The sequence below is a fragment of the Trachymyrmex cornetzi genome, unplaced genomic scaffold (assembly GCF_001594075.2).
Source record: "Trachymyrmex cornetzi isolate Tcor2-1 unplaced genomic scaffold, Tcor1.1 scaffold607, whole genome shotgun sequence".
Lineage (NCBI taxonomy): Eukaryota > Metazoa > Arthropoda > Insecta > Hymenoptera > Formicidae > Trachymyrmex > Trachymyrmex cornetzi.
Genome location: NW_017299923.1, coordinates 982,535 through 1,008,475, shown reverse-complemented (window position 1 = coordinate 1,008,475; position 25,941 = coordinate 982,535). Strand labels below are relative to the sequence as shown.

The 25,941-nt window shown below is 34.4% G+C and overlaps 1 protein-coding gene across 1 annotated transcript in view; it reads left to right on the top strand.

Moving 5' to 3' along the window:
- Positions 1–25,941, top strand: part of L (zinc finger protein Lobe) — a 122,264-nt gene that overhangs the window by 3,022 nt on the left and 93,301 nt on the right. The window contains exons 3-5 of the mRNA XM_018516007.1: positions 60–225; positions 14,647–14,727; positions 15,110–15,172. Of these exons, the coding sequence (XP_018371509.1) occupies positions 186–225; positions 14,647–14,727; positions 15,110–15,172 (184 nt within the window). The 5' untranslated portion in view covers positions 60–185. The remainder of the gene's footprint in view (positions 1–59; positions 226–14,646; positions 14,728–15,109; positions 15,173–25,941) is intronic.

Here is a 25,941-nt window from a genome sequence, read left to right as displayed (position 1 = left end):
CGCGATCACGCCATTCCTCGTGGATAAAACCGTTGACGACAAGAGAACATCGCGTACAGGTAAACCTCAATCAAAATTCGAGTTCTCGACGAGTGCGAGTGGACATGCCAGCGAGGAGCGGCTATTGATCCCCCGTGTACCCGTACTTCCCGTCCACGTTCGTAAGTGCGTGCCAGTGCGGTGATATGTCCAGGAGGAAGCAGGCAAAACCTCGATCTCTCAAACGTAAGTCGCTATTGTCACGTCTTTATCATTATACAGCCTTGACCATAAATATAAAAGGTTCGTTCGCGTCGCATGTGCTCCAACATGCTTCGAAATGCTGGAATATATTGGAACGAACGAACTTAAACCATTCCTCGTAAATTGACGAAAAGTAAATTAAGAAATAATTTGATTGAAAAATAATATTTATTCTTATCACAATTTTATAATGTTCTTTGGTTTTTATTATCACCTTTTTCAAAAAAATATAATAAATTAAAAGATGCTTTATACTTTGCCACTGTATATGTTCAGTATGAATGTTCGACATTATTAATTGTCCCTATTTTGTCTCTTTTTCTCTCATTGACAATGCATAGAAATTGATAACCTTATTAATTGAAGATCGAGTATAAACAGATTAGCCATGTAATTTAATTAATTTTATTTATTTTTTTATTAAAAAGATATGTCCCAATAATAAATTCAAAAATATTGACTACAAAACAAATTGAGATAAATGAAAATACGTCGTGTACGTATTATAGTACCTCAATATGACGGAAAAAATTGTAATTCATAATAATACTAGAAACCTTCTCGATTCACCGTAGCGAAAGAAAAAGATGGCAGGGGAAAGAAGAAAGCTTTGCGCGCGAGGGACAAATAAAAATAAAACAAAACGCGAGAATCTGCCGTCCCTAGCTGACGGCGGCTTTACAGAATTAACGTTCATGAGCTTTTACATTTGTGTCGCAAAGACACGCGAATAATAGCAAAGTTCGTTGCAAGGTGTTTATCCATGTGAAAGCATCGTTGTGTAAAGGACGAAAAAGAAGTCTTGGCTAAAAGGGTGCTTCGTGAAACTTCCAGACACGTGCAACTGTGCCCCGACATAAAAGTAACGTATGATACGAGTGCCAAAAGCCGCTATTGTTGCAAAAAATCTACCGTAACGCCGTAATAATTACAAAAACGACCGAATTATCTAAGTAACTTTAGAACTTTATAATTCTACTGTTTTTTACAATTGTACATTTGCATTTTATGATCGCACATTGTAATATTACATTATATTTTATTTTGATATGATATAAGAATAAAGTGTGATTTGCAATGCAACTAAAAAAGCAGGAAGTAAATAATTTAGAAAGAAAAGATTTGTAGTATAAAGTTTGATTTCGGAGAAAATATAGATTGATAGATGGAATATACTCGTCAAATATGTGTATGATATAATTTGACAATTTGACTGATATACAGCCTAGGCTACATATAAAGCATCTTCAATTTACTGTATTTTCTCGGAAAAGGAAAATTAAGAAAAGAAAAATTCAAAGAAAAATTAACAAAATATTAAAATTGTTGTAAAACTAAATATTATTTTTAATAAAATTAAAAAAATTGTTTTTTATTAGGTACAGAACGTTTACATCATAATTTGTGATGGTTTTATACTTTTGATGGTTTTACTCTCTCTAAAGCTTATTTATATATTTTCACATTTATACATGCTATTTATTTTTATTTTTATTCGTTGGTAATACGTACTTTCTTAATTTTAGTATCTTACTTACAATTAGCTCTTAATCTCTAATTGCGTAATCATAGTTACACGATATGTATCTAATAATAAAGAACGTATTATTTGTTATGTAAAATTACAAACATTAGATCGTTGATTAACTGTCTTATTAATAAAATAACAATAATAAAGGGCAAAGTAAGTCAACAATCAAATAAAAATAAAAATAAATTCAAATAAAACGTCTAGTTTCAAATATAAAACATATAATTAGTTAGAAACATGAAACGTCAGGTACCATCAATATGAATGTATATAAACTAAGAAATTATAATATTACAAGTTTCGGCTGCCAGATTGAGCCCTCTTCAGACAATACAGATGAGTTGTCGAAAATATACGCATATTCCTCACCATATAAGCCTGAGTGAGTCTTCAAAGTAGAAATCGACATTGTTCGTACACGACAGTCAAATGCGTTCAATGTCTATCGTAGAAAGATCTAATCAATATATAAAATAACATTTTCTTATGAAATACTAAAAACCAATAAGAAAAGCAGTACAACAAAATTCTAATAACAATAAAAACTCGCCAAGAGGCCATATGTAAAATAGTTAAACAAGTTCACCGTTGTAAGTACAAAAATTAAAGTCCGAATAATAAAAACAGCCAATAAAGCGTCAAGTTGTGCAATAAATTAAATCATACACAATATATGCACTCTGATAGATAACAAACATGTAAGATGAACATTATGTGTCAGTTACAAACTAAAATGTACATTCGCTAATACGGATCGACACAGACTGAGAGAGGAGACGGACTGCCAGTATCACAGAGTCAAACTTTATTTATTAGTTATATATGCCTTGTGGAGACCTTCAGTGTCAGTTTGTAAATTTAGACTATTTTTCTGCTTTTTAATATTGAACATCTCCGAAATTAAGCATTTCCTATAGCAAGGCTCTCCATCAAGAATTTTTATGTTGTCCCATTGGAAATCATGGTCATACTGCAGTCTGTGCTCAATTATGACAGAACGGACGGACGTGTTATACCTAATATGATTACGATGTTCTGTAATTCTAGTTTTCAATTGTCTGCCCGTCTGATCAACGTACGACGCATCACAATTATTACACGAGATCTTATAAACTACATTGTTCTTGGATGTATGGGTACAAGGATCCTTTTGCACTTTTAAATATTTACCCATTTTATTAGGACTGTGAAATGATACCCTGATGTCGTTTTTATTGAACCGTTTAAATTTCTCTGTGTAAAAAGGAACAAATGGTACCGTAAGTCAAGATGAGAACTGTTGACTCTTATTTTGCCCTTTATTATTGTTATTTTATTTTCATAAGAAGAGTCTTTCTATCTATCAAATGTCTTATTAATTTTTGTGTTGATTTTTTAAAACTAACTGAAGAATAATTGCTCTATTCACGAAAAGTTTATTTTTGTCAAATATTCACCTAAAGGTGATCAACTATCGAGTAACGCGGTGTCTGTATGTCAATTCACGATGAACAGCAAAAAATAGAGACAAATAGAAAGGTAAAAAGCATTGAACTTGCGAAGATGTTGGAGTAGGTCAAAAACATATGTGCAATCAAATAACCGAAATATAGTTACTCTAAAAGATAAAGAAAGAAAGAAAGCAAGAGATGAGACGAAGAAAGTAAACACTGAGAAAGGAGCGGATCATAAATGTATAGAATAAAGACCGAGAGAGAGAAGGGGGGAGGAGCAATGCAGAAAACGAAGCAAATAGATGTAGAGAGAAAAACGACAAGACGAAGGAAACGGAAATGTTTTGGAGAGAGAAAAAGAGAGATATTAAAGAGTTGATGAAACGTGGAGGATAAAAGGAAGACGGAGCGTCTCACTGTAAAGGATAGAAAGAGAAAGCGTAAGAGGAAAAGAGAGAAAGAGACAGAGTAGGACATCAGCAGACGTGAATGACAGAAAGAGAGGAAATAGGTACGCGGGATAGATAGAGAGGAAGATAAAGGGAGAGGAGAGTCAGTAGTCAGCCAGGATGGAATTAGGTGGAAGCCCGCGGGAGACCGGCGCTGGTCCCCGGGGAATCCCCGGCCTCTGTAATCACCAGTTCGCCTATCCTATCCAATTCTGGTCGCACTCCTCTCGTCCTCCTCGTCCTGCATCTCCTTTCGCGCGCGCATCTCTTGCTCTCCTCCAGCTTTTCAACCTTTCCTTCCTTCTCACTCTATTCTGTACCGTTTCCTGCGATTTCTCTCTTCTCCTTTGAGTCTGCTGTTTCTTCGAGTTATTCTCCATTTGCACTCCATGCGCAACAGTTTCTCATTCGTTTCATTTTTATTTTACAATTTCTCTCGTATATACTTTCTTCAGATCTTTATTGTTCATGCAAGAAATTGTTCCATTTACATACAATAAATAGGAAAAGTAGAGTACATAAGTTCTGTTTTAAATATAATTTTATATTTAAAGTAGATTTTAGAAATTATAGATTCTCAATTCAATTCTAACTGTAAACGCTTAAAAAAGAATGCGATTTATGACCACGAAGATCTCACAGGCTAGCAATAGCTATACGTAGCATCACGTATACGGTATAGCGCGGCTCTTTTTCACCGAAATTGCGACCGCGCTGTGGCACTCGTATCATTTCTCGTTTGTTGGCAGAATTGACGATTGAGCGGAAACGAAAGTTTTCACATTGATCGTTTCGAGCCGGCTGCTACTCGATAGCCACATCCGGATTCCAATAGTGGACGTAAAAGGCACTCGACTGCCGAAATATTGACTGATTGATGAATAAAAAGTGTTTCGCATGATTTGAATAGGATGAAACAATAATGTCTACTAATTTTTATTTTTGCCGTTAACTGATTTTTACATCTGCTATAATCATTCACTAAAAAAAAATAACATTTCTTAAATTAAATTAAATAAAAAGCTTTTTTAATTTATATCAAAATTATACATACGATAAGTGCAAAAAATATTCGTACATAAAGCATACACAGATATATATACACACACACACACACACACAAGGTGTTTGATAAATAACGATAATACTCTTGCATAGGGGTAGAGCGGACTAAATTGAGTTTAAATAAACAAAAATTGTTCATTTTCTTCTCATAGAGCTCTAAGAATTTTTTCAGAATTTTTCTTATTATTATTATTGGCAATTATTTTTAGATTTTTACCAACATAGAAAATGCGGCACTGAAAAATTCTGAAAAAATTCTCAGAACTCTATAAGAAAAAAATAAACAATTTTTGTCATTTACTGTTTTTCTGTAAACTTCATAGTATTTAAGTAAAAAAAATATTGAAAACCAATATTCAGAGCGATTTTTAGTATTTAATATCTTGTTAACTACTGTGAAAATTGTAAAATGGTAGAGGACTTTTCGATTCAGTTTAGTCCGCTTTATCTTTATGCGAGAGTTTTATCGTTACTTATCAAACACCTTGTGTATATATATAATGACATATCGTCATTTATTTATAGTTTTTAATTTTAAATATGTCAGCAATAAGGAATTTAATGTCTGTATTCATAGTCAGGCCTTATATTTAAAGCTTCCTTAAATTTATCTTTAGATGCTCAGTAGCCAATAAAATAATTCGTAGAGCATCTGAAGATAATATTTAAGGAAGCCTTAAATATAATGCCTGACTATGAATGCGGGTATAATTCTTCGTATCAACTATGTTCATCTCCTGAATCTAGTACTGGCAAGGTTGTTAAATTTGTGACTAGATATATATCCAGTAGTGACAGCGTGTACGACATATGTAAATTGGTAGCAAAAATATCCGACAAACATTGTACATGTTTGCTTGTTTATCGCGGTATATAAACCGTCTTTTATCGCATCAAGCCGACTGCCATCGCGTGGTCAGGACGTCACGAGCCAGTGGTTAGCCACGAAATAGCAAGCCGGACCGATAGTATTGCTAGTGATATAGGGTGTTGCTAATTAATGCACGATAATGAACCTGCGCGCGACCGAAGCCGTATTAATGGATTCCAATGCCCTCATCATAACGTGGACAACCGGTAGGTAGCAGTTGAACGGAGGATAATTGCGTTAATGGGAATATATTGGCTTGCATCGGCAGGCCTCAGGTTATTTCAACTTGCATTTTAAATTCATTCTTCAAAAATCGTAAATAAAACGGACAGACGAATCGGTTAAATTTTTCTGTTACCAAGATTCAATAAAATTTTTTTCTTAAGATTTTTATCAATGCTGAGTATTGCATTGAATACATATTAAAATATTAATTTTTTTGTCATTTACTATTGTTAGCTTGATGAGAAGGAAAATGCATCGCATAGAAAAAAATAGAAAATCACTCAAATATACGTTTATGAAGTAAAATTTTTTTGTCGATTCACTTGTAGGCGGATACATTATATTGAAATTGAAAATGTAACTGTACCGATATTGTTAGAGAAATCTTAATTAATCAATCTGCACAATGCATTATTAGAACTACATTATATATTATATGTAAATCCGGTTGCCCGTGTGCATATGCATTTCTAATAACAAGTATGAAGGAAAGCCTAAATATACTCGATATATAAGCGCATTATAATTGGTGAGTAGGACGCAATGACCTGAATCATGTGCATTATGCCTCAGGAACGTGATTGTAATTTGTGCGTACTCGCATAAATGCATAATTATCGTCCCGGAATTAATTTACACGCGCAGAAATGATTAACGATCCGGACCTCGAGCGGCGCTTGCTTATCGATGATTATTATTTCCCTCCCTTTTCCTACGTTAAATATTAGAACTAAAACGCAATTGATTGCATTGAGGACATGTATAAAGTGCATTGAGGACATAATTAAAGTGAAAATTATATATTAAATCCCGTTTGAATCAGATTGCTTATAAATAAAATAGTTTTTTTTTTAAAGATACTTTAGAGGAGTAGTAGTTAGTGTAATAATTAATACTTCAATGTGCCATACTATATCGTTTTATCACGGCTGCAACATCATACTTAACCCAAATTTGACTATAACTTTCATAAAAATAAATACATTTTTTTCTCATTCGCTATACATTAAGGAATATAAAACGGTGTATTTTTATTAATAAAAAAAGTTATAAAAGCAATAAAGTAACATATAATACAGAAATATCGAAAACAAATTTATTTAGTAAAAAAGAATCGGATATATCATACTGATATTGAAAAGCTAATTATGATAATAGAGGGAAAGAAATAGAGAATATCATTTTATTTTATCAAAATAGCTGTAAGTATAAATTTTTCATGTGTGTAGAACGAGTAATTTTTACGAAAAACCAAAAACGGAAAAAAGTTGCGGTTATGAAATAAGAAAAAAGATACGGAACTATCAAATAATATATGTATGTATAGTGTAACTTTACATGCACACATTTCGTTACAAAATTTAATTTAATTAAGTATATCATTTGAAAGTACATCACATTCAATGATCTCCAAGCTAGACTGAAGTTACAAAATTAATATCAACATACTACTCAACATTACAAAAATAATACATATTTGTAAAACTGCCTACTATCTGCAAATGCAGTTTTTACAGCAATTTTTATGTAATAAACACTAATTATCATGTGGCCATGTTATAATATCTAAGCAGATTGTGAAGTAACTTGCACGGTCGCCCTCAGAATGCAAACTGTACAAGATATCATATATAATATTCCACAATTTCAGTTATTTCGTAACCGTTTTCTTTTCGCTACAACTAATTGATAACATTATAATTAATTGATAACTGTTTTATACTGATATACTTAGGATAAGTAATAATGTACGATACATTGCTACTGATGTTATATGCCAATAATATCTAACATTTGCTTATATCTTTATTTTCTTTGGTTACAGTAGCGGACTATCAAAACAGACAGGAGGCGGCCGCGTTACTGGTACAATGTAAATTTCTGGCTTAGCGTTTTAAGCCATTTAATCGTAGCTCCTCTAAAACTTAAGCCGCTATTAGTTTTTGCAGTGACAGCACTAAGTCCTCACCGGCGGTCATAATCATTATAACGCGTCCGCTAACTCGGATTAAGTTATCGGCCTCTCGTTAAATTATTGTCTACGAAGAGCGCCTGGCTTCTGCATCACGCGACTTCCAGTTATATTCGTTTCTTATCTCTCATTACACCCCGATAAATAAGGTTTTCGTCAAAAATGTTACGTATATTAGATATTATCTTCATTCACAATTACTCCAAAAGAAATTTTTGCATATTCTGTGCAACTTTGTTATCATTCTAGTTTCGAAATTGTGTATTTTGTAACGATAATTAAAGTTACTTTAGAAAAAAAGTAATACATATCTAAGTCACATAACGTACGTGTTAAATGGAGTAGCTCATTGGCAAAAGTCATTACCTCCACTTGAAACCTCTTTTTTACGAGAGCGGAAAAACTTGTATAATTTTTCTTATTTAGACTATCAATAAGATCTTTTTCTTGAAAAATTAAAAAAAATTCATTGTTTATAAAACATGTATAATATAATAATGGCATGAGAAATATAACTTCTAATTATTAAAATAGCTATTTCATTTTATTATTCTAGGATGCATTTGGTTGGTTTTGCAAGTGGAGAAAGGATTTTGACTAATTTTAGAACAAAGTTTTTATTATCGTTAAGAATGGATTACTAATGGATATAACTGTATTTGTAACAGTAAGAATTTGAGGATTTAACTTCTTTTGCGCATTTCTTCTCATAACAGTAGAGATGACTTAACTTCATTTACAATTAGATCCACTCCTCTTGATTTTATAGGGTTTGTGCTATTTTCGTAACCGTTTTGTCTCTACTTTAGACGTTCCATTTATAATTAAGGAGTTAAGATATCCGAGAGTTGCAATATTTCTTTTTTTTTGTTTATAACTGCTTTTGCATATCTGCTATTTAATTAATGACTCTTAATCCTCTCTATCGGCAACATGAATTTCAACTCTTTCGTCAGTAATAGTCTTCGAGAAACAATGCAAACCTTTTATTGTTCTGGATCAGAGCTCGGCATGCGATGCAACTTTCGGCCGATTTTCAGTTTGGTTACCTATCCCTTACTTTTCCAACCCGCGTGCAGTTCATGGTGGTCTATAGTCTATGCCGATTGGCATTTAGGCTGCGTGCGAGTTAGTGAGGTAAGGAACGGGAAACCAACCTGAAAATCAGTCGAAAATTGCATCGCAAGAACCGAGCCTTGTCCTGGATTACATAAAAATCTGAAAAAATTTTGATATACTTGTCAAAGCTTTAACAAAAAGATTTTTCATAGAATTTGGATTGTATTTTATTTATTTTTTACAGCTTTAAATTTATTTATAAAGAGGAAGACTTTACATAAGACTATCAGTTTTCGGCCCAATTTCAATTTTATTTTAAACTTTCAAAAATTTTTATTATTGTAAAAATTACCGAAATCAGGTGATTTTAGCTTAAACGGACGTATTTGACACCAGTTTATCCTGTAATAATTAGTCTCGTTTTTACTACCAATATTCTGTGCCGGATTCAGATTTCCACCTGAGTGTCATCCAGATATCCCTCCATTCTTGTTGTTTACCGAACGTTAAACAAGGATGATATCCGGGGAACACTTAGGAATCGAAACACGCTGTATTGATCCCTGGGTAATATCTAATTACTAGAAATAAACAAAACAGTATAGGTCACGAGGTGCTCATAGTGATATCAGACCTATGCTCAATAGTTGTTTTGAAATCAATTCGTCAATATATATGCTGCGTTCGCTTTAAAATGCTTCAAAAAACCCAGTAGTGTTATCAGCGTAAGTGAAGCCTAATGCATTTATCAATAGAAATATAAAATAATAATTATTTGAAAAGCAAGATATTGCAAAAGATATTTAAGAAATATTTTGAAATAAAATGAACTGTGAAGCGTATTAAGCAAAAATATGTCATAAGAATGTTAAGTGAAAATTGGACTAATTAGTTATGGGATAAATAGATGTTAAATACGTCTGTTTAAGCTGAAATTAAAGTTCGACCTTACAGAGACTACTTTATGATCAAAATATCGATGATGCGTTTTAAAGACCTTGATTTCCGGTGGAAAGTTAAAAATAGGTGAAGATTTGGAAGAACGAGTAATGTTGCATATATACAAATTGCAATAATCGCGACAAGGTTAGATCGTTCGTACAGAATTAGAAGACGAAGGATGAAGTTGGTGAACTTCAAAACGATTGTCCACGTGTGCGTGCTTCTTAATAGCGAGCGGTATGCGGAAGGCTGCGTTGCTACATACCCCGAAGGAAGGAGAATGTACGAAAGACATACTTGAGGACGCATTCCCGCGACGACGCGACGCGGTATTCCTTTGAGAAGCGGCTACCCGTTGACAAGTCCGCAAACTTGGCATCGCTTTTATTGCGATACACGTCGCACAACGGCAATGTCGATTTAAAAGAGTCTCTTTTGATCCTCCTGCAGAGAATCTGTTCGCTTCGAACTACACTTCTCTCAATAAACAATCAAGATTCGCTCGCGAATAAGCTGAAAATAATTCATATTCAAAGATTCATTATATTCAACGTTTGGAAATTACGTACTAAGGAAATTATTACAAGGAGAAATGAAATTATTTTTATTATTATGCGGGATATTATGGCATAGTTGATGATCACGACATTCTCTCTTTATTTCCCTCGAAACCTCGAAAATTACATTACTTTGAAGCCAAGCTGACAAACGCGCGCAGAATCGGCGTGACAGGTACCAAAGGTCCTCCGCAATATTCCCGAGTCCTTCAGGAGGCAGGTGCCTCGCTGACGGCGCCGGAGGGGGCTCGACGGCGCCGTCGCCGGCGGATGCTCGGATCCCTCGGGAGTCTGAGTCCGCGTCAGAGCTACCTTGGGTACGCGGTCCCTCGGGATCTCCCTCGACTTCCCTCCCTACCTCTTGACTACCCATCGCAGCAGCAGCGGCGGCGGCTCTTCCCAATGGCGGCGGCTGTCTGCCTGCCTGCTTGCCTGCCTGCCTGCCTGCCTTCCTGCTTGCCTGCCTGTCACGGACTCCAAGACGTACGGCGGCTGCAACGCGGATAGAGATATCACGTGCGCGTCCCGGATATAACCCGCAGGGCGCTCCTTTATTCGCGCCGTATCGATTAATGACTCGCGGACCCTTGCCGACTTCTACGAGGATCGACGCGCCCCGCGGGACACAGCCCGATACAACCGGAAGGATTTACCGATGAGGTCAACTCGCGAACTTGACACAAAACGAGAGAGATATTGTCGTAAAATTATCACTACATTGTGTTAACTTCTAACCTCTTTAGTTTAACTCTCCTTGTTCAACGTTCGGTAAAGAATGGAGGGATATCTGGATGACACTCAGGTGGAAATATTGGTAGTAAAAATGAGACTAATTATTACAGGATAATCAGATGTCAAATACATCCGTTTAAGCTAAAATCACCTGATTTCGGTAATTTTTACAAAAATAAAACATTTTTGTAAGTTTAAAATAAAATTGAAATTGGGCTGAAAAATCGTTTATCCATGTTAGATCATGAAAGAATCGAGAATTTCTTGTCTTACACTTGTGTGGATAGAAACTTTTATTTACACCGTATATGTATCAAGTGTCAAATGTAATGTATTCGAGTGTTAATTTAACATAATGTGATTATGTTATTTGAAGATTTTGTGTTGAATTGATATTCAACATTTCTTAGTGTCAAAATGACACAATTTATAAGTAAGTGAATAAAAAACATAAAATTTTGAAATGTTAATTCTAAGATGAATGAATAAAATAGGAGTTAATTTAACATATAAAGGTTAATGTTTCCACGATTTGTTTACAAACTATGTAACCCTTTGTATTTATTCTTTTATATAATATGTGTAATCTTTCAACATACTTATCTTATGTTAAATTAATCTAAAAATTTGAGTGAATCATTTGGGACATGTAATTTATATTAAATTCGACATTGTTTCGAACAGTACGACTAAGGCGCTAAAAATTCGTATCAAAAAAGCCGCGGGAGACAGTGAAATCGCCAACTCTAGAAATTCCTAGAAATCAAGATAAAACGTTATTATTTGGAAGATGCGATATACTTTCACCGCGGGAGGCATTATCGAGAAGACGGGTGCATCGTGACTCGAATGATCCTCCTAGAAGGGGTTAAGCCGCAATATGCAGTTATCTTGCCCGGCGTGCATGCCGAAGCCATAATAACACATCCGTTTAACGTTAGCCACAGAGCTCGGGCTGAGATTGCAACCTGTATTTTCGTGAGTTTACCTCCCTCTTCTCCCTCCACGCGGCCACCTTCGCCGACCTTCTCCCGGACCATCTTGAGAATAGCGTCGTCTAGGCCAAGCTGTATTACATTGGATTGTTGCGAAACGACGTATGCGCATTATAGGAATAGCATACGTGCGGAAAGGGTGCCGTCGATACAACTGATCCCACCCTCTACCTTTACGATTATTATCATAAGGGTACACAGCCGTCTTATTTTCAAATTGTTTATGATATTTTATGGTAAATTGAATATGTCGATGTGAGTGATATCATTTTTTCAGAAATAATATTTTTGCACAGCTAAATATTACTCTACTCTATTTTATAAAAATGTGAGAAGAAAAAATTATGTTTAGTAAAAAGACTTTTTCGCGATTATATATAAAGAATTTTTTACGTCTAAAAATGAAATGATAATCCCGAATGATAATCTATGGGCACGAATCTAGCTTTGATCCCGAGACAATCAACGAATTGCCGAAAGTCCTCGGTTACACGATGATGGATGAACCATTAACTGCCGTGGTATCGTACCGGTAACGCGAACAGCGTTTTGGCGCGAGACACGCCTGACAGCTGACAGAGTTCGTAGGGTACCGAGGTGCATGATCGAAGGACGCCAGTACCTTCACGTCGTGTCTTCTGGAATATTTAAGCCCCACCGTCCCGTCTGTAGATTTGACGTTCCTCGTCTGACATTTAGCCGCGCAGGGTAAAGCAACGTTTAAGTGACGATTAGAAAAGTAATTTGTTGTGCATATATTTTTTCACCGAAGTTATTCTTTAGATTTATTCCCCTCTCTCTCTCTCTCTCCTAGCTTTTCTTTTTCTCTCCCTTCTTCAATCCATCACTCTTTCTCTTTCTCTTTCTCTCTCTCTCTCTCTCTCTCTCTCTCTCTTTCTCGTTCGCTCGATCATATTATCGTTGCAATCGTTATTTGAATCCCTGTACATGTGTACACATAATATTATAAAACGTTGTATAAAATAATATATTTTTCAATTTTTATTCTTGTTCCACATATATATATATACAGTTTAATAGAGTAAATATAGAAAAAGTCATTAAAAAATTTTAAACTCCTATACCGTGAGAGTAACTGTAACCGAAAAAAAACCGTTAAAAACTGTAATTTGTATGATTTCGGTTTTTTCTTCACTAGTTAACTGAAACTGAAACCGAAACACTTATCCGATGTTTTATAAAACCGTAGTCAGAATTGAACTAAAAAAACATTTTGATTTCTAGTTGTTGCATACATGCGAGAAATTTTATCATAATAAAGTTACTTTTATTTCATTTATTGTTATTTCGATAACACTGAACAACAAATTTTGATCAATATTTTTTTCACGATTTAATAATAGATTTTTATTTCTTATAAGGCTTCTTAACTGAAAAAAGTATGCTTTTCAAAAACTTCCTATTACTCTTTAATTTTAAAAAATTTCGCTTTGAACTTCTTATGTAATAATGTTAATTCGTAATAACATAATGTAATGTACAGTGAATCACTAAAGATATATGTATATTATTATTTTTCTAATGTTCAAAAATTAATGTGATATGAAATTTCTTTTATTGTTTACATACAATTTTATATGTGATAACAAAATAATAAAATTTATTGGCAATATTTAATATCAAAAAGTTACATTGATTTATAAGGTTTCTGTTTCAAGAATAGTGATGGTTATATATTTTATTCCATAAAGTAAAAGAATAAAGTTGTAAATTAATTCAATTTATAGAAAAGAATTGTTTAAAAAATGAGGATCTTGATTTTTTAAAATCTGTAGGTGATGGAAGAATTACATTCAGGTGTTTAGAAACAGAAAATTTATCTTATAAACCAGTATAACATAAATTAATTTAATTACATTGCTATTATTCGCAGAATAATTGATAAATATTATTAATCCTCATAAATATAGTTTTCAACGTAATTTGCATTCGAATAAATAATTCAGTAATTAACAGGGAATGTTCTCACTGCTTGTTAGCTTAATCAATCGTTAACAATGATAAATGCTATCATTCGGATGAAAGCTCGAAAGCGTGTAATGGAACGGACGGTTTTGACGCCTTCGGAAACTCACAATTGAAGCTCAATCGTCAGATTGTTATGCAAGTTATGGTGTAAACACACCGTTCTCTACGAAAAGCAAATTGCCGGGAGGAGAGATAGTAGGTCGGAGACCATGCAAAATAACAAACGACCTGTTGGCCGTCCGGACGAGGGTGTAATTTTTAAGTTTAATTCTGCGGTCCCATGTGACAAAACGGGTGGTGATGCCATCGCCCTGCGCCACGGACCAGATATATTTTACGGCGCGAAAAACAACGGTCCGTTATTTCGTTTTCAATGATGTTCAACGAATGCTTTTCACGACTAGATAGCTTTGTTTACAAGAGTTTAAAAACGATTACTATACCTAGCGGTAGATTCGATTTTTGCGACGAGATTTAAAGTAGGAATCCTTGCATTATGTACTTCGCGGCAGCTGCGGATTTCACTCTTTACCGGTGATATGTAAATGTAATAGAATTAACAATGGCTTCTCCCTGTGTGCAGGGGACGAAGAGTGGGACGACGATAACGAGCAGAATGTCCTGGAGGCGGCCGAACAGGATAACGAAACGACGACGATTAAGCGTGAGTGTTATTTGTTAGACTGCCAGCTCTCATGGACTTTTCTTTAGTATTTACGTACAACAGGTGGCAACGTTTGCACAAATGAATTATACAGGACAAATAGAAGATGTTTTCACTTATTTTAACACACTGTATATAATAAAAATTCGGAAAATTGTAATATAGAAAACCTACATTATCACCTACAAATCGCTTGCGATGGATTACGCATAATTTATTTACTTTTCACTCAATAAACAAATATTTATAACATATAAACATGATATTAAACGAAACAATTTTATTGATTGAATATATAATAATATTAATTATAATGTAAATTAGATAAATTAAAATTAGATTCTTCGAATAAAAAATAATTGTACGATTACATATATTTCAGAGGATGATGAGGAAGAGGAGGAAGAAGAGGAGCTACAACGAGCGTTTAGCCGTCAGTCAGAAGGTAAGACATATGTAGAATAATATACAAATAATGAAATGTTGTAACTGCTTCTTGTCGCTTGAATCGTAATATTTGTTGCGAGCACTTGCATAATTTTTTGAGCATCTCTCTCTCTCTCTCTCTCTCTCTCTCTGATTTAAATTTATATCTTATTCCCGCAATAAAAGTGATATAAATCGAAATTTTTCAAATTTCGTTATTATTTATTATGTGCGGATTGTGTTCTAAATGTCGATCTTTAAGGGGATTCTAAAGATAATATTTTTTCATGTTATAAGTAGTATTTACACATAGACGATTTACGTGTCACTGACATATTACATCAATATCACGCTCACGCATGCCATATATACATATTTTCGTATAACAATTACGTTTTAATTAGACATCTCAGTCCAATTTTAAAAACTTTATGCTGTTTCTTCATGCAAATTACTAGTCTGTGGATTACTATTTCATAAGTACAGATTGTACAACTTTTTTTATATGAAGCAAATGTTGTCACGACGTCATAGCTCTGGAGTATTATATTGGATCAAAAAATGGTAAAGATTTCAATTTTGAAATTTTTTGTCGTCCTCGGCATAGACTTCACCTCACAGACGTATTAATGCGTATACTTTAATTTCTGGAAAAGGATTCTTGAATCTGTAAAAAAAGAAGAAGGTAATTGTTATACAAAAATTATATTTTAGTTTAGTTGGTAATACAGATGACTTTAGGATCCCTTTAAATTGTGTTATTTTGACACTAAGAAATGTTTAATATCAATTTAACACAAAATTTTTAAATATCATAATCACATTATATTAAATTAACACTCGAATATATTAAAAAATTCAACGCAAAAATTTAACAAGGAATGGACTATTTCCAACACAAATATAAAATGTTTTTTACTACGTACGTAAAAAAAATGCCACAAAGGAAAAATGACACAAATCAAAATAAGGACAGTTTTTAGAGACAACTTAAATTAATATCTATATTAGAATTTCTAGAGAACTTGAAACAAACAATTTGTTATTCTAAATTAACTTATGTTTAATACTGTAATAATAAATAATTAATTTTGAAATATATAATTTTCTTTTCTTTCTCTCCTAAACAGTTTTATATTTTTTACTAGTGTCATTTTTCTAGCAAGAGCATGACGAACATCTTACGTAACGTACAATCTTTCTCTATCAAAATTTGCAGTAAAATCGATTGCTTTGCTGCGCAATGAGAACTATCCCGTATACACAAAACCGGCCTTCTTTGCGTAACAATGCGAAGAAATTGCGAGAGAAAGAGAAAGAATGAGAGAAAGCCGCTCGGTGCATTCTGGTGCATTACTCGAATTGCCCTACGGGCACGCAACAATGCGTCGCGATGTATTGTCATTGTTGTTCGAAGGTGTTCAAGAAGCGCGATCCCGCCATAAATCCCATGAATATGGGATTCCTTGGTCCCTTGGGGGACGCGCAGCACGTAGCTATCCCAAGCACGAATGCATGTGCATCGAACAATGCTGACATCGCGCATTTTTCGCCTCTTTTCCGCGCGCGGATGATGAGGCGTGCGTCGGCTTTTTGTCGATAGAATGACAGGGTTTTTAACTCCTCGTTCGTCACGCGGTTGCAACCGAATGTATGCATGTTCGATTATTTTATCGTGAAGCATTTCATCGGTATTTGAAATCAATTAAAAACGCAGAACGTACATACATTTCGCAACAATATATGTTTTTCGTTCTTTTGAGTACAATTGTTATAAATGTCTTTTTTTTAACATAGTCAAATGTTAAGTATTCATTATTCGAAATTTTCTATATTAAAATTCGCTCCGTGACGCTTTCTTTCGCTTTTGATCTACCCTTTTTAATTCATAGCTCGATCAATTCTATGAAAAATAATAGGAAAAAATCCGCATAATTGAAATTTATTTTATCGCAATTATATATTTAATTTTCTACCGTAAATAAATTTTCTATTTTTACCTCCAAGACAGCGAACGAAACGACCAACAGATTAACCAGATAGCATCTCTCGCGACGTCTACTTTTCGTTTTCTTTCGTAGTCTCCCGACAGTTTCTATCCGAACTATTTTTGCGCTAAGTAAAATTTCCGCGTCCCCTGTGTGCGCACAGCGTGTGCCCTACGGTACCGCCCTTGTTACGTAACTAGCGAAACTGTCTCGAAAGATTCGTACCTTTCCCAAGTATCCAGCAGTTTTCCTCCCCAAGGAGGCCAGGAAGATCAAACCTTTATCCGCTCCCCCGTACGTACGGCACGATTATTATTTCAGGTTACCTTTCGCAAAGTGTACTTGCGCGCGCGCTTTATACTCGGAGGTAAAACCGGCTTGGAGGAGCTCGCGAAGAACGAGGTTGCCTCCCGCAGGAGGCGGCCCGTACTCCCACGGGAGATGCCTCGTCCGTCTGCTTACCTGAAAACATCGGGCTTCCTTCGGCTTCTTTAATGCTCCGTGTACCCACGCCGCTCATTAAACCATTGGGACATCGTTATTTTCTCCCTTTTTTCCTCGTTTTTCAACCCAGTGAACACACTAATGCCTCCGTTCCGCAACGATCGGTGAACGTTTTCAAAGATGGCTTTTAACTTGTTTTTTTAAACTTTCCGTATTTAATCTCTTTAAACATTTCTTTTTAATGTGCCTTCTTTAAGGATCTATATGTTTCTCCGAGCTTTTGTCCTTAAATATCTAATACTCTTGAACGTCCTGAAAAAGATCAATTTCACTCTGTTTGATGATAAAATCTCCATTTGAAAGAGATAATTTTAAACCTTTTGCGCTTAATTACATTATTTTAGTACGACAGAATTATAAAAGAACTTTAAAAATTAAATACCAGGGTTGGAAAAGTTACATTATAAAACAGTAATTTTCATTACTATTATCATTTTTTTCTCTGAAAAGTAACTTATTACCGTTACCCTCATTACTGATTTAAACAAATAACCTCTTACCGTTACTAAAACATTAATGAGTCATTATAATTTCTATTACTTTTTCATCACATTTTGATTATCTTTTTTTTACATTTTTTCAAAATTGTTTGTGTGCTAATTAAGGTTAGGATAATGACTTTATAAAAGTAATTCGTTATTGTTACTGATTTACAAAAGTAACTTATTATCGTTACTGTTATTTAAAAATTAACGAGTTATTCTAGGTTTTACTTGTTCGTCGCATTTTAAGAACTCTTTTTTACAGTTTCTTTTAGAATTGTTTATGTCGCTAATTAAAGTTGAGAAAGTTACTTTATAAAAGTAACTCGTTACCATTACTCGCTGTTGATTTAAAAACGTAACTTGTTACCGTTATTATTGTTCAAAAACTAATGAGTCGTTAAAATTGTCATTACTTTTTCACCGCGTTTTGATAATCTTATTGGTATATATTTTTTGAACTATCTTTATTATGTATCTGATTGACCAGGTTCAACACGAGGTCTATGTATAATGGTTGTGGTTATCACAACATGATAAAATATAATACTCTCTTCTCAGACTTGCTGCTGACGCAATGCTCCCAAAAAAGTAAGAATAGTGAGTCTTGTATATTCGAAATAGTGAGAGAAAAGTGAATTTTTTTGAAATGCTGACCAACAAGTTAGTTGGTTTAGATTTGATTAAAATTGTATAGAACGTTATCTAAGGAGATTGGTACTATATTATTTTTTAAATAATAATTTAATATTAAATCTAAAGGCATTTTTGAATTTTAAAAACAGTATTGTTAAAAATACACGTTTCAACACGTTCGACAGAGAGGATGACAAATTTCCATTAACAATAGAATTTAAAATTGCCTGTCTTGAAAAAAAAAGTGAAAATACAGCCACTCTTATTCAAAAGTAATAGATTTTCGCTCTTTTTAGAGTGAGATTTACTCTTTTGAAATGAGATTCACTCCACGGGAGTGAAATCTCAATCCCTTTTTTGGAGTGAGGTTCCATCTATCCTGGTATTATACTAAATAATCAAAAGTAAAAGAATCCCGCCACCATATATTCAAATTATTCAAATCTACCCAGAAAAGAAACGCAGAAAAAATATTAAAAAACATAACTTATTAGATAGAAATTATAATAAACATAGAAATAATACAATTTTAGCGGAAAAAAGTGAAAATAGTCAGTTTTTACTGAAAAAGTGAGCAAAAGTGAGCCTTCCTCAAATAGTGAGTAAAAGCGAGAATAATAACTCGGCGGCAAGCCTGTTTTCTTTTAAAACTCATACGCATTCTATATACATGTATTATATATGTACAAAGTAATATAAAAGAAAAATAAATGTAACGACTATATTTATCGTTACCTAAAAAAAGAATTGTTATCATAACGTTACAAATAAGGAAATGTAACGTGCGTCGATATACATTTATTACTAAAAAAAAAAAATCGTAATCACGTTACAATTGAGGATGTATAAATAATGCATTACTTCCCAACTCTGCTCAATACATAATGAGAATACAGGTCAAAGTAACTACTGAGATATTTTAGAATCGGAGTTATGTTTCACTTTCGAATCCTTGAAGTTTGTCGCGTTCAAATAATGGCTGAACGTAATTACCGTGACATACACTTTCGCATCTGCTTTTTCATTAAATTATTATGTTTCAAGTTAAGCATCTTGATAATATTTGAAGAACAGCATACGTTTGATTACGAAATATTAACATCTATAAAGTAACTTCAGTTTAAGAATTACAAATTTTTTTATTTATAATGCAACATTTATTTTTTGACATCGTGCATATAATTTAAATTTTCTAGACGTGTATTAATATTAGAAGTAGCAAATTATTATTATTGACACCGTTTCTATTTTTTTATGAATATTATATTTTTTATATAAAAAAATGAAATTCTTTAATTCTTTTCAGTAATTATCTTTACTTTAATTGTCTTTACTGATGAAATATTTGATTTTTCATAATTTTCTTTACTTTTATAACTTATTCACTTGGTTCTTTTAATGCGTAAGAAATTCGATACTTCTAGTTAATAATCCAATAACTGATCTTGGCAAATCGTGAGACGCAATAACGCATTTACTACCCTAATTTATTTAAGGCAAGGTGATAATTGATGCGAGGCACATACACCCCGCTATGGCAAGAATTTCTGACGCTTATGACATGCTATTTAACCATGCGATTATTCCGCCGAGACATACCTTAGAGATGCACAAACGCATCGATTCCTTCAAAATATCAGTTCAATCGCAAATAATATATCAACAAAATTACAAGAAAGTATATTTGAATAAGAAGTATGTCAGATATACACTAAGATAAAAAAGTTGTTAGGCTTTTAGATTAAATGCGTTTAATTCTTAGTAATTATTTAGTTCAAGTATTTATATATTTAGGTTTAATATACGTGCGTCATGTCAACAAAATCTCGTAATTTAAAACATGTTATTTGTTTAAATGAACAAATATTTGCAACAGCCCGTAATCGCTGCATTTAGTTGTGAGTGAGTGAGTGAGAGAGAGAGAGAGAGAGAGAGAATCAATTAATATATTCTTTAATTATATACATATATTTAAATATTAGTTGAATCAACTATATTTTTTTAAAAAGTATATAACTAAAAAAAAATTAGTAAAGAAGTTTCTTTTTAATCAGCAACTTGTTTTTCGCAGTGTATAAGGGAGGATCTTTTTTTATCTTGCATTTTTATATATGTAAAAATTTATGGGTGTAGTTCCGATAGTCTCAATTATCTCTATAGGCTCAATCTCGAGAAATGAAAAAAAAATTTTTTTATATGACAATATTTATCGACTAAAATCCGAACTGATTAAGGAAATACGACTTTCCACGCGAAGCGACTTTTATCCTACCCCTCCCCTGCTTAGAAGCGCACGACTTCCACGCAAAGCAAGATCTACCTGAATAAAAAGTCGTAAAAAAATTTTTTTTAATTTCCCGAAGTTGAGATTATGTATTTTTTATTTTTCACATTGAGTAGAATTTATGTTCAAAATTTCAAGTAAATATCGCGAGCGGGGGTCATTCGGAACTATATCCAAATTTATACATTTAAGTTTGAACTTTCCAAACAATGATTACAATACCATGTTATACCTATAGTAAGTTATCATATTTAGTTATACTCGTATACATTTTGGTGAGAATGGATGATGTCAAAGCGTTACTTTGAGAGCATATCATTGGACGATATTAAGTCAGTAATGGGATTTCGGTTACGGGATATATCGACATAATATGCAAAGTGGGATCACCTTTGCCACCTGCGCCATTCTATCGTCTTTTCCAAAGGAATTGCCTTATATAACAATTCTCTCTTGTCATCTTATTGAGGATCATCTAGAACCCCCTAAGTCGAGGGGGTAACTACTTGTAATCGTGGGACAGTGTTCTCGCAATCATTATAAAATTCATATGAAATCTCTATGTATAATCCGATAATTACATGTGCAACCACGAGAAATCATTATATATAATATCAAATAAAATTGTATATTTTACTAAATGACTTCATATGTTGTGAAAAAAATTATTTGTAATCAGATAAAATCATGTAATCTATGGGACAATATTTCAGCTAGTAATTACCTCTTCGTTCTAAATAATATTTTAAAGCAAGACGTCAAATTAGCATCTCTCGATACTCTCTTCCTCTTTGAAGTTCAATTGGGATAAAAAATCGAGAAAGTAATCATTTCTACAAAACAAGTATTTCTGAGATGTACGTAATTATCTAAGAAAAATACAGAAATCCTTACATTATACAGTGAATAGAACGTAAATGCACGTTTTGCGAATCGGAAAATAATATACATTCGCTACTAAAGATATATATAAATACGAACATCGTATCTTGACTCACGCGGGATTGCTAATGACTTCACAACGAGCTTCCGACAACACGACGAAGACAAATGTTTAAACATCCTCGCATCTGTATATTATTATCATCATCATCCGGGGAATATCTGAGGGCTTGTTTTCTCCGTAAAGATGAAATGAAATATAAAGACAAGAACGATAAAAGAAAAGAAAGAGTGCAAGAAAATGCCGACTAACACCTTATTACAACCTCCTTATTGTAACCAACTGAAAAAAAGACTATAGAAAGAAACAAAAACAAAGAGAAAAAGAAGGAGAAAGAAAGAAATTGACCTTTGAAAAGCTAAAGTCACCCCCACCGAGACTCGATTATTCAACCGGTTGAATTATCTGCTCGATTTTCCGTTTCCGTTTTTTCTTTCTTGTTATTATAAAAGCAATAGTGTTCATCAATACTTTTATTGTTAACGCTGTAATTATTTTTACATTCAATCTCGATTTGCTTTTTGCATGGATTTCAAAATAAATGCCTAAGATATGGAAATATGTCTTGAGATCTATTTTGAAGTCAATTTTGGCATTCACATATAAAAAAATGATTTTGCTAAAGTATTCAAAAATTTAGCTATATATAGATACAGATCTAAAAATAATTTTGTTTACTTATAAAAATAATTATGTTGAATACTCAAACTAATTGCTAGAATGTTAAACCTCTTCGCATTGTCAACTTGAACATATCTAGTTCGACATATCTAATTATTTTTATGATCCAAGAAAATTATTTTTAGATCCGTATCTATATATAGCTAAATTTTTTAATACTTTAGCAAAATCATTTTTGCATCTAACTAAATTTTTAGATACTTCAGTAAAATCGTTCTTTCTGTGAGTTTAGATTTGAAATTCCTAAACTATTTAATTTATCAAAATAAATATTAAAGTGAAATTGTTCTCCTAAAACTTAAAGTAAATTTGTGACTTATATTTGACTAATGATTGACTTACGTATGGATCTCTTATCTAGAAAATGTTTCCTTCTCTCCCCCTGACGAATCACTGGCGAAAAGTAATGCGAGCTAAACTGCATGGTGCGCAAAACTTTGGCGGTGCTTGCCGTGGAAATTGCCGTACGGATAAGCGAAAAGTCGCCGAGCCGCTCTTGTGACAGATTGAAATCTCTGACATTAAGAAAATGGGGGATCTCGAATTCCGATGGGAAAAGTCGGCAACTCCTCAGGCCCGATAGTGGGTGATGGCGCGCGGTGGCCGGGGGTCGACGGGGAAGATTGTAACATCACTCGAAATATCCTTCTCTTTCGTGAATTGTTTCGCTGGATATTGTAATAATTGCTATGACAGATTAGAGTAACTAGAAAGGATATGGATAGAGAAAAACATTTTCTTTCTTCATAATTGAAATAAGTCAAATTTATTACATAGAAAGTATCATTATTATAATTATGTACCATATAATTTTATTTACATAAGCGAGAGGAAACCAAAGAAAAAAAGAGAGTTGATTTTAAGAAGCATATACAAATATACACTTGATCGAGAAAAGATGAAGTACAGAATATAAAAAGAAGACACAGTTAAAATAAAATGATTCGATGCATCTCGTATCTCTGTGCGCGCGCGTTTCTGATTTATAATAACAAGGTACACAATGTAAAATAATCAACGTAAAATAATCGCATCGAGCGGTCTTGATCTTGACTCCCCTCTGGGAAGCTGGAAAGTCCTGTAGAGCCGGTCGGTACAGCTGCGACCAAGCGGGGCCGCTGCGGAGGAGGTAAAGAGGGCGGCCGAGGGGACGGAGGAAGCTCAGGAGGGTAGCTCCAGGGGTGCGGCGGGGAATTAGGGGAGAAGAGGGTATATTATGGGGAATGCCAGGAGAATCCCGAGGGACCCTAAGAGCAGCCCTGTGCGCATGCGTCGAGCTGATTAGTTCTCCCCTACTTCCTCTCTGCTCTCCGCTGCCGTCCTCTCCCTCTTTCGCGTTCCCGAGTGCTGGCAGCACCAGAGGAGAGCACCAAGTCCCTCAGGACCTGGCCCCGCTGCCTCTTCGCGCCCACCTACCCTCTTCTCTTCATCGCTGCCTCTCTCCCTTTACCTCTCTTTTCCTCCTTACTTTGCCCTCTCGCGATTTCTCCTTTTCCCTCCGTCGTTTCTCTCAGTTTCTTCTCTCTTCGTGGTACCTTCGCCTTTTTACGTTGTTGCGTCTTATATTCCCGATACTGGCACCTTCTAATAAAACTCTCTCTTCCCTCCCCCTCCCCGTATATCTATCTTCATCTTTGTTCTTTTTCTCCTTTCAATCCCTTTCTCTCTCTGGCATGTTTCTTCTTCCTCTCTTCATCGGGCTTTTCACGTTTTATGCCTTACGTCTTATATTCCCGATATAATACTAATAAAGCTGTATTTCGCAAGCCCCTGTGGATTCCCCGAAACATTTTGGGAAAGCGCTTTTCTATCGCGCGGTCACATAAGGTCGCAATTGCACGTTTCGTCGGGTCAGCGATGAGTAATTCACGAATGAGGCACGAATTGGCAAAATATAGAATAATTTTCCACTTTTTGATATATTTTTTCAAAATGTTTGCACGATGGAATACTCAACACGTTTATCATCTTTATATTTTAAACATTATTTGTGATATATTTAAATTGATATAAAAATGTGAATGAAGAAAATGAATCCAATTAAAGAGAAAAGAACGATTATACACATATGTATAACTTATTGTTGGTCTCGCAATGAAAAAGTAAAACTAACTGTGATAAAATTTACAAATACTAAAATACAAAAACTAATGAATACTTGCGATGTCAACTATTATTTCGTCAGTGTAAGAATAATTAGAGGTGCTCAATCAAAGTTCAAAAAACAGTCGATCACCTGATATATATAGGATTCGACCATCGGTTTCTTTCTTATCCTTGCTGGACATTCACGACGTAGCGAATCTTCGTGACAAGCAGGTAGAAGTCACGAGTCTCAACTGACTCTTGATCCAGAAGCAAGGAGAACTGGCTCTACGTACAATGGCGCTTTCTCGACACGACTGTACTTGGCGATATAAGGGTGTCCCAGGTGACGAGCTGCCTCGGGCCGTAGCGCAGCTCCTACGTATCCCTCGGGACTGCAAGTCCCTCTATCTCTCTCTCCCTGCCTCCCTCTCACTCCGCTCGTTCCTGTTGTTACCCTTCATCCCCGTCCTCCGCTCGTCCTACCATCCTACAAACCTATACGGTGAATCCTTCGCGTGTACCTGTATCTTACGTACACTCATACGCGCACCTCTCCGCATGTGTATATGGATGCGGCGCATACACGCACGTCGCGAATATGGTCGAAGGTGCTCGAATACACGCGAGTAATCCGTCTTCTTTTCCCGGTTGCATCCTGCGGTATTGTGCGCGTGGAACCGGGAACGTATTTTCGCAGACGCGCAAACTGTACCGGTCGACGGGTCGGCGGCGCCGGCAAACACGGAAAATATGACACGGGCTCATTATAAACTCGCTCTCTCGACACTGCCACTTCCCGCATCGTACATAATACGATTGCGTCACCGTGCACCGCGCGATAAACCCCTACAGATGCACCTGCTCCCGTGATCGCGCGAGAATTCGGCATGTGCAATGACTGTATTTTTATGAATCAACCCTTGTCGGGAAAACTCTTAGGAGATTTTCTGCCAATTAAAGCACAAATTTCGAAATTGCTAATAACATTTTATTACATCAAATTCTCCCTCATATTCAATAGTGATGTAGCTCAAAAAATTAAGTTTCCAGAAAAGGAAGGAAACTGTTTTTGCAACTTGATAAAAAATTATTGATTGAAATAATATTGGCAAGAAGAATATCAAGAGACACGGTAGTGAGTAATTTATAATAAAAAATTAACAATATTACCACTTGAATTAT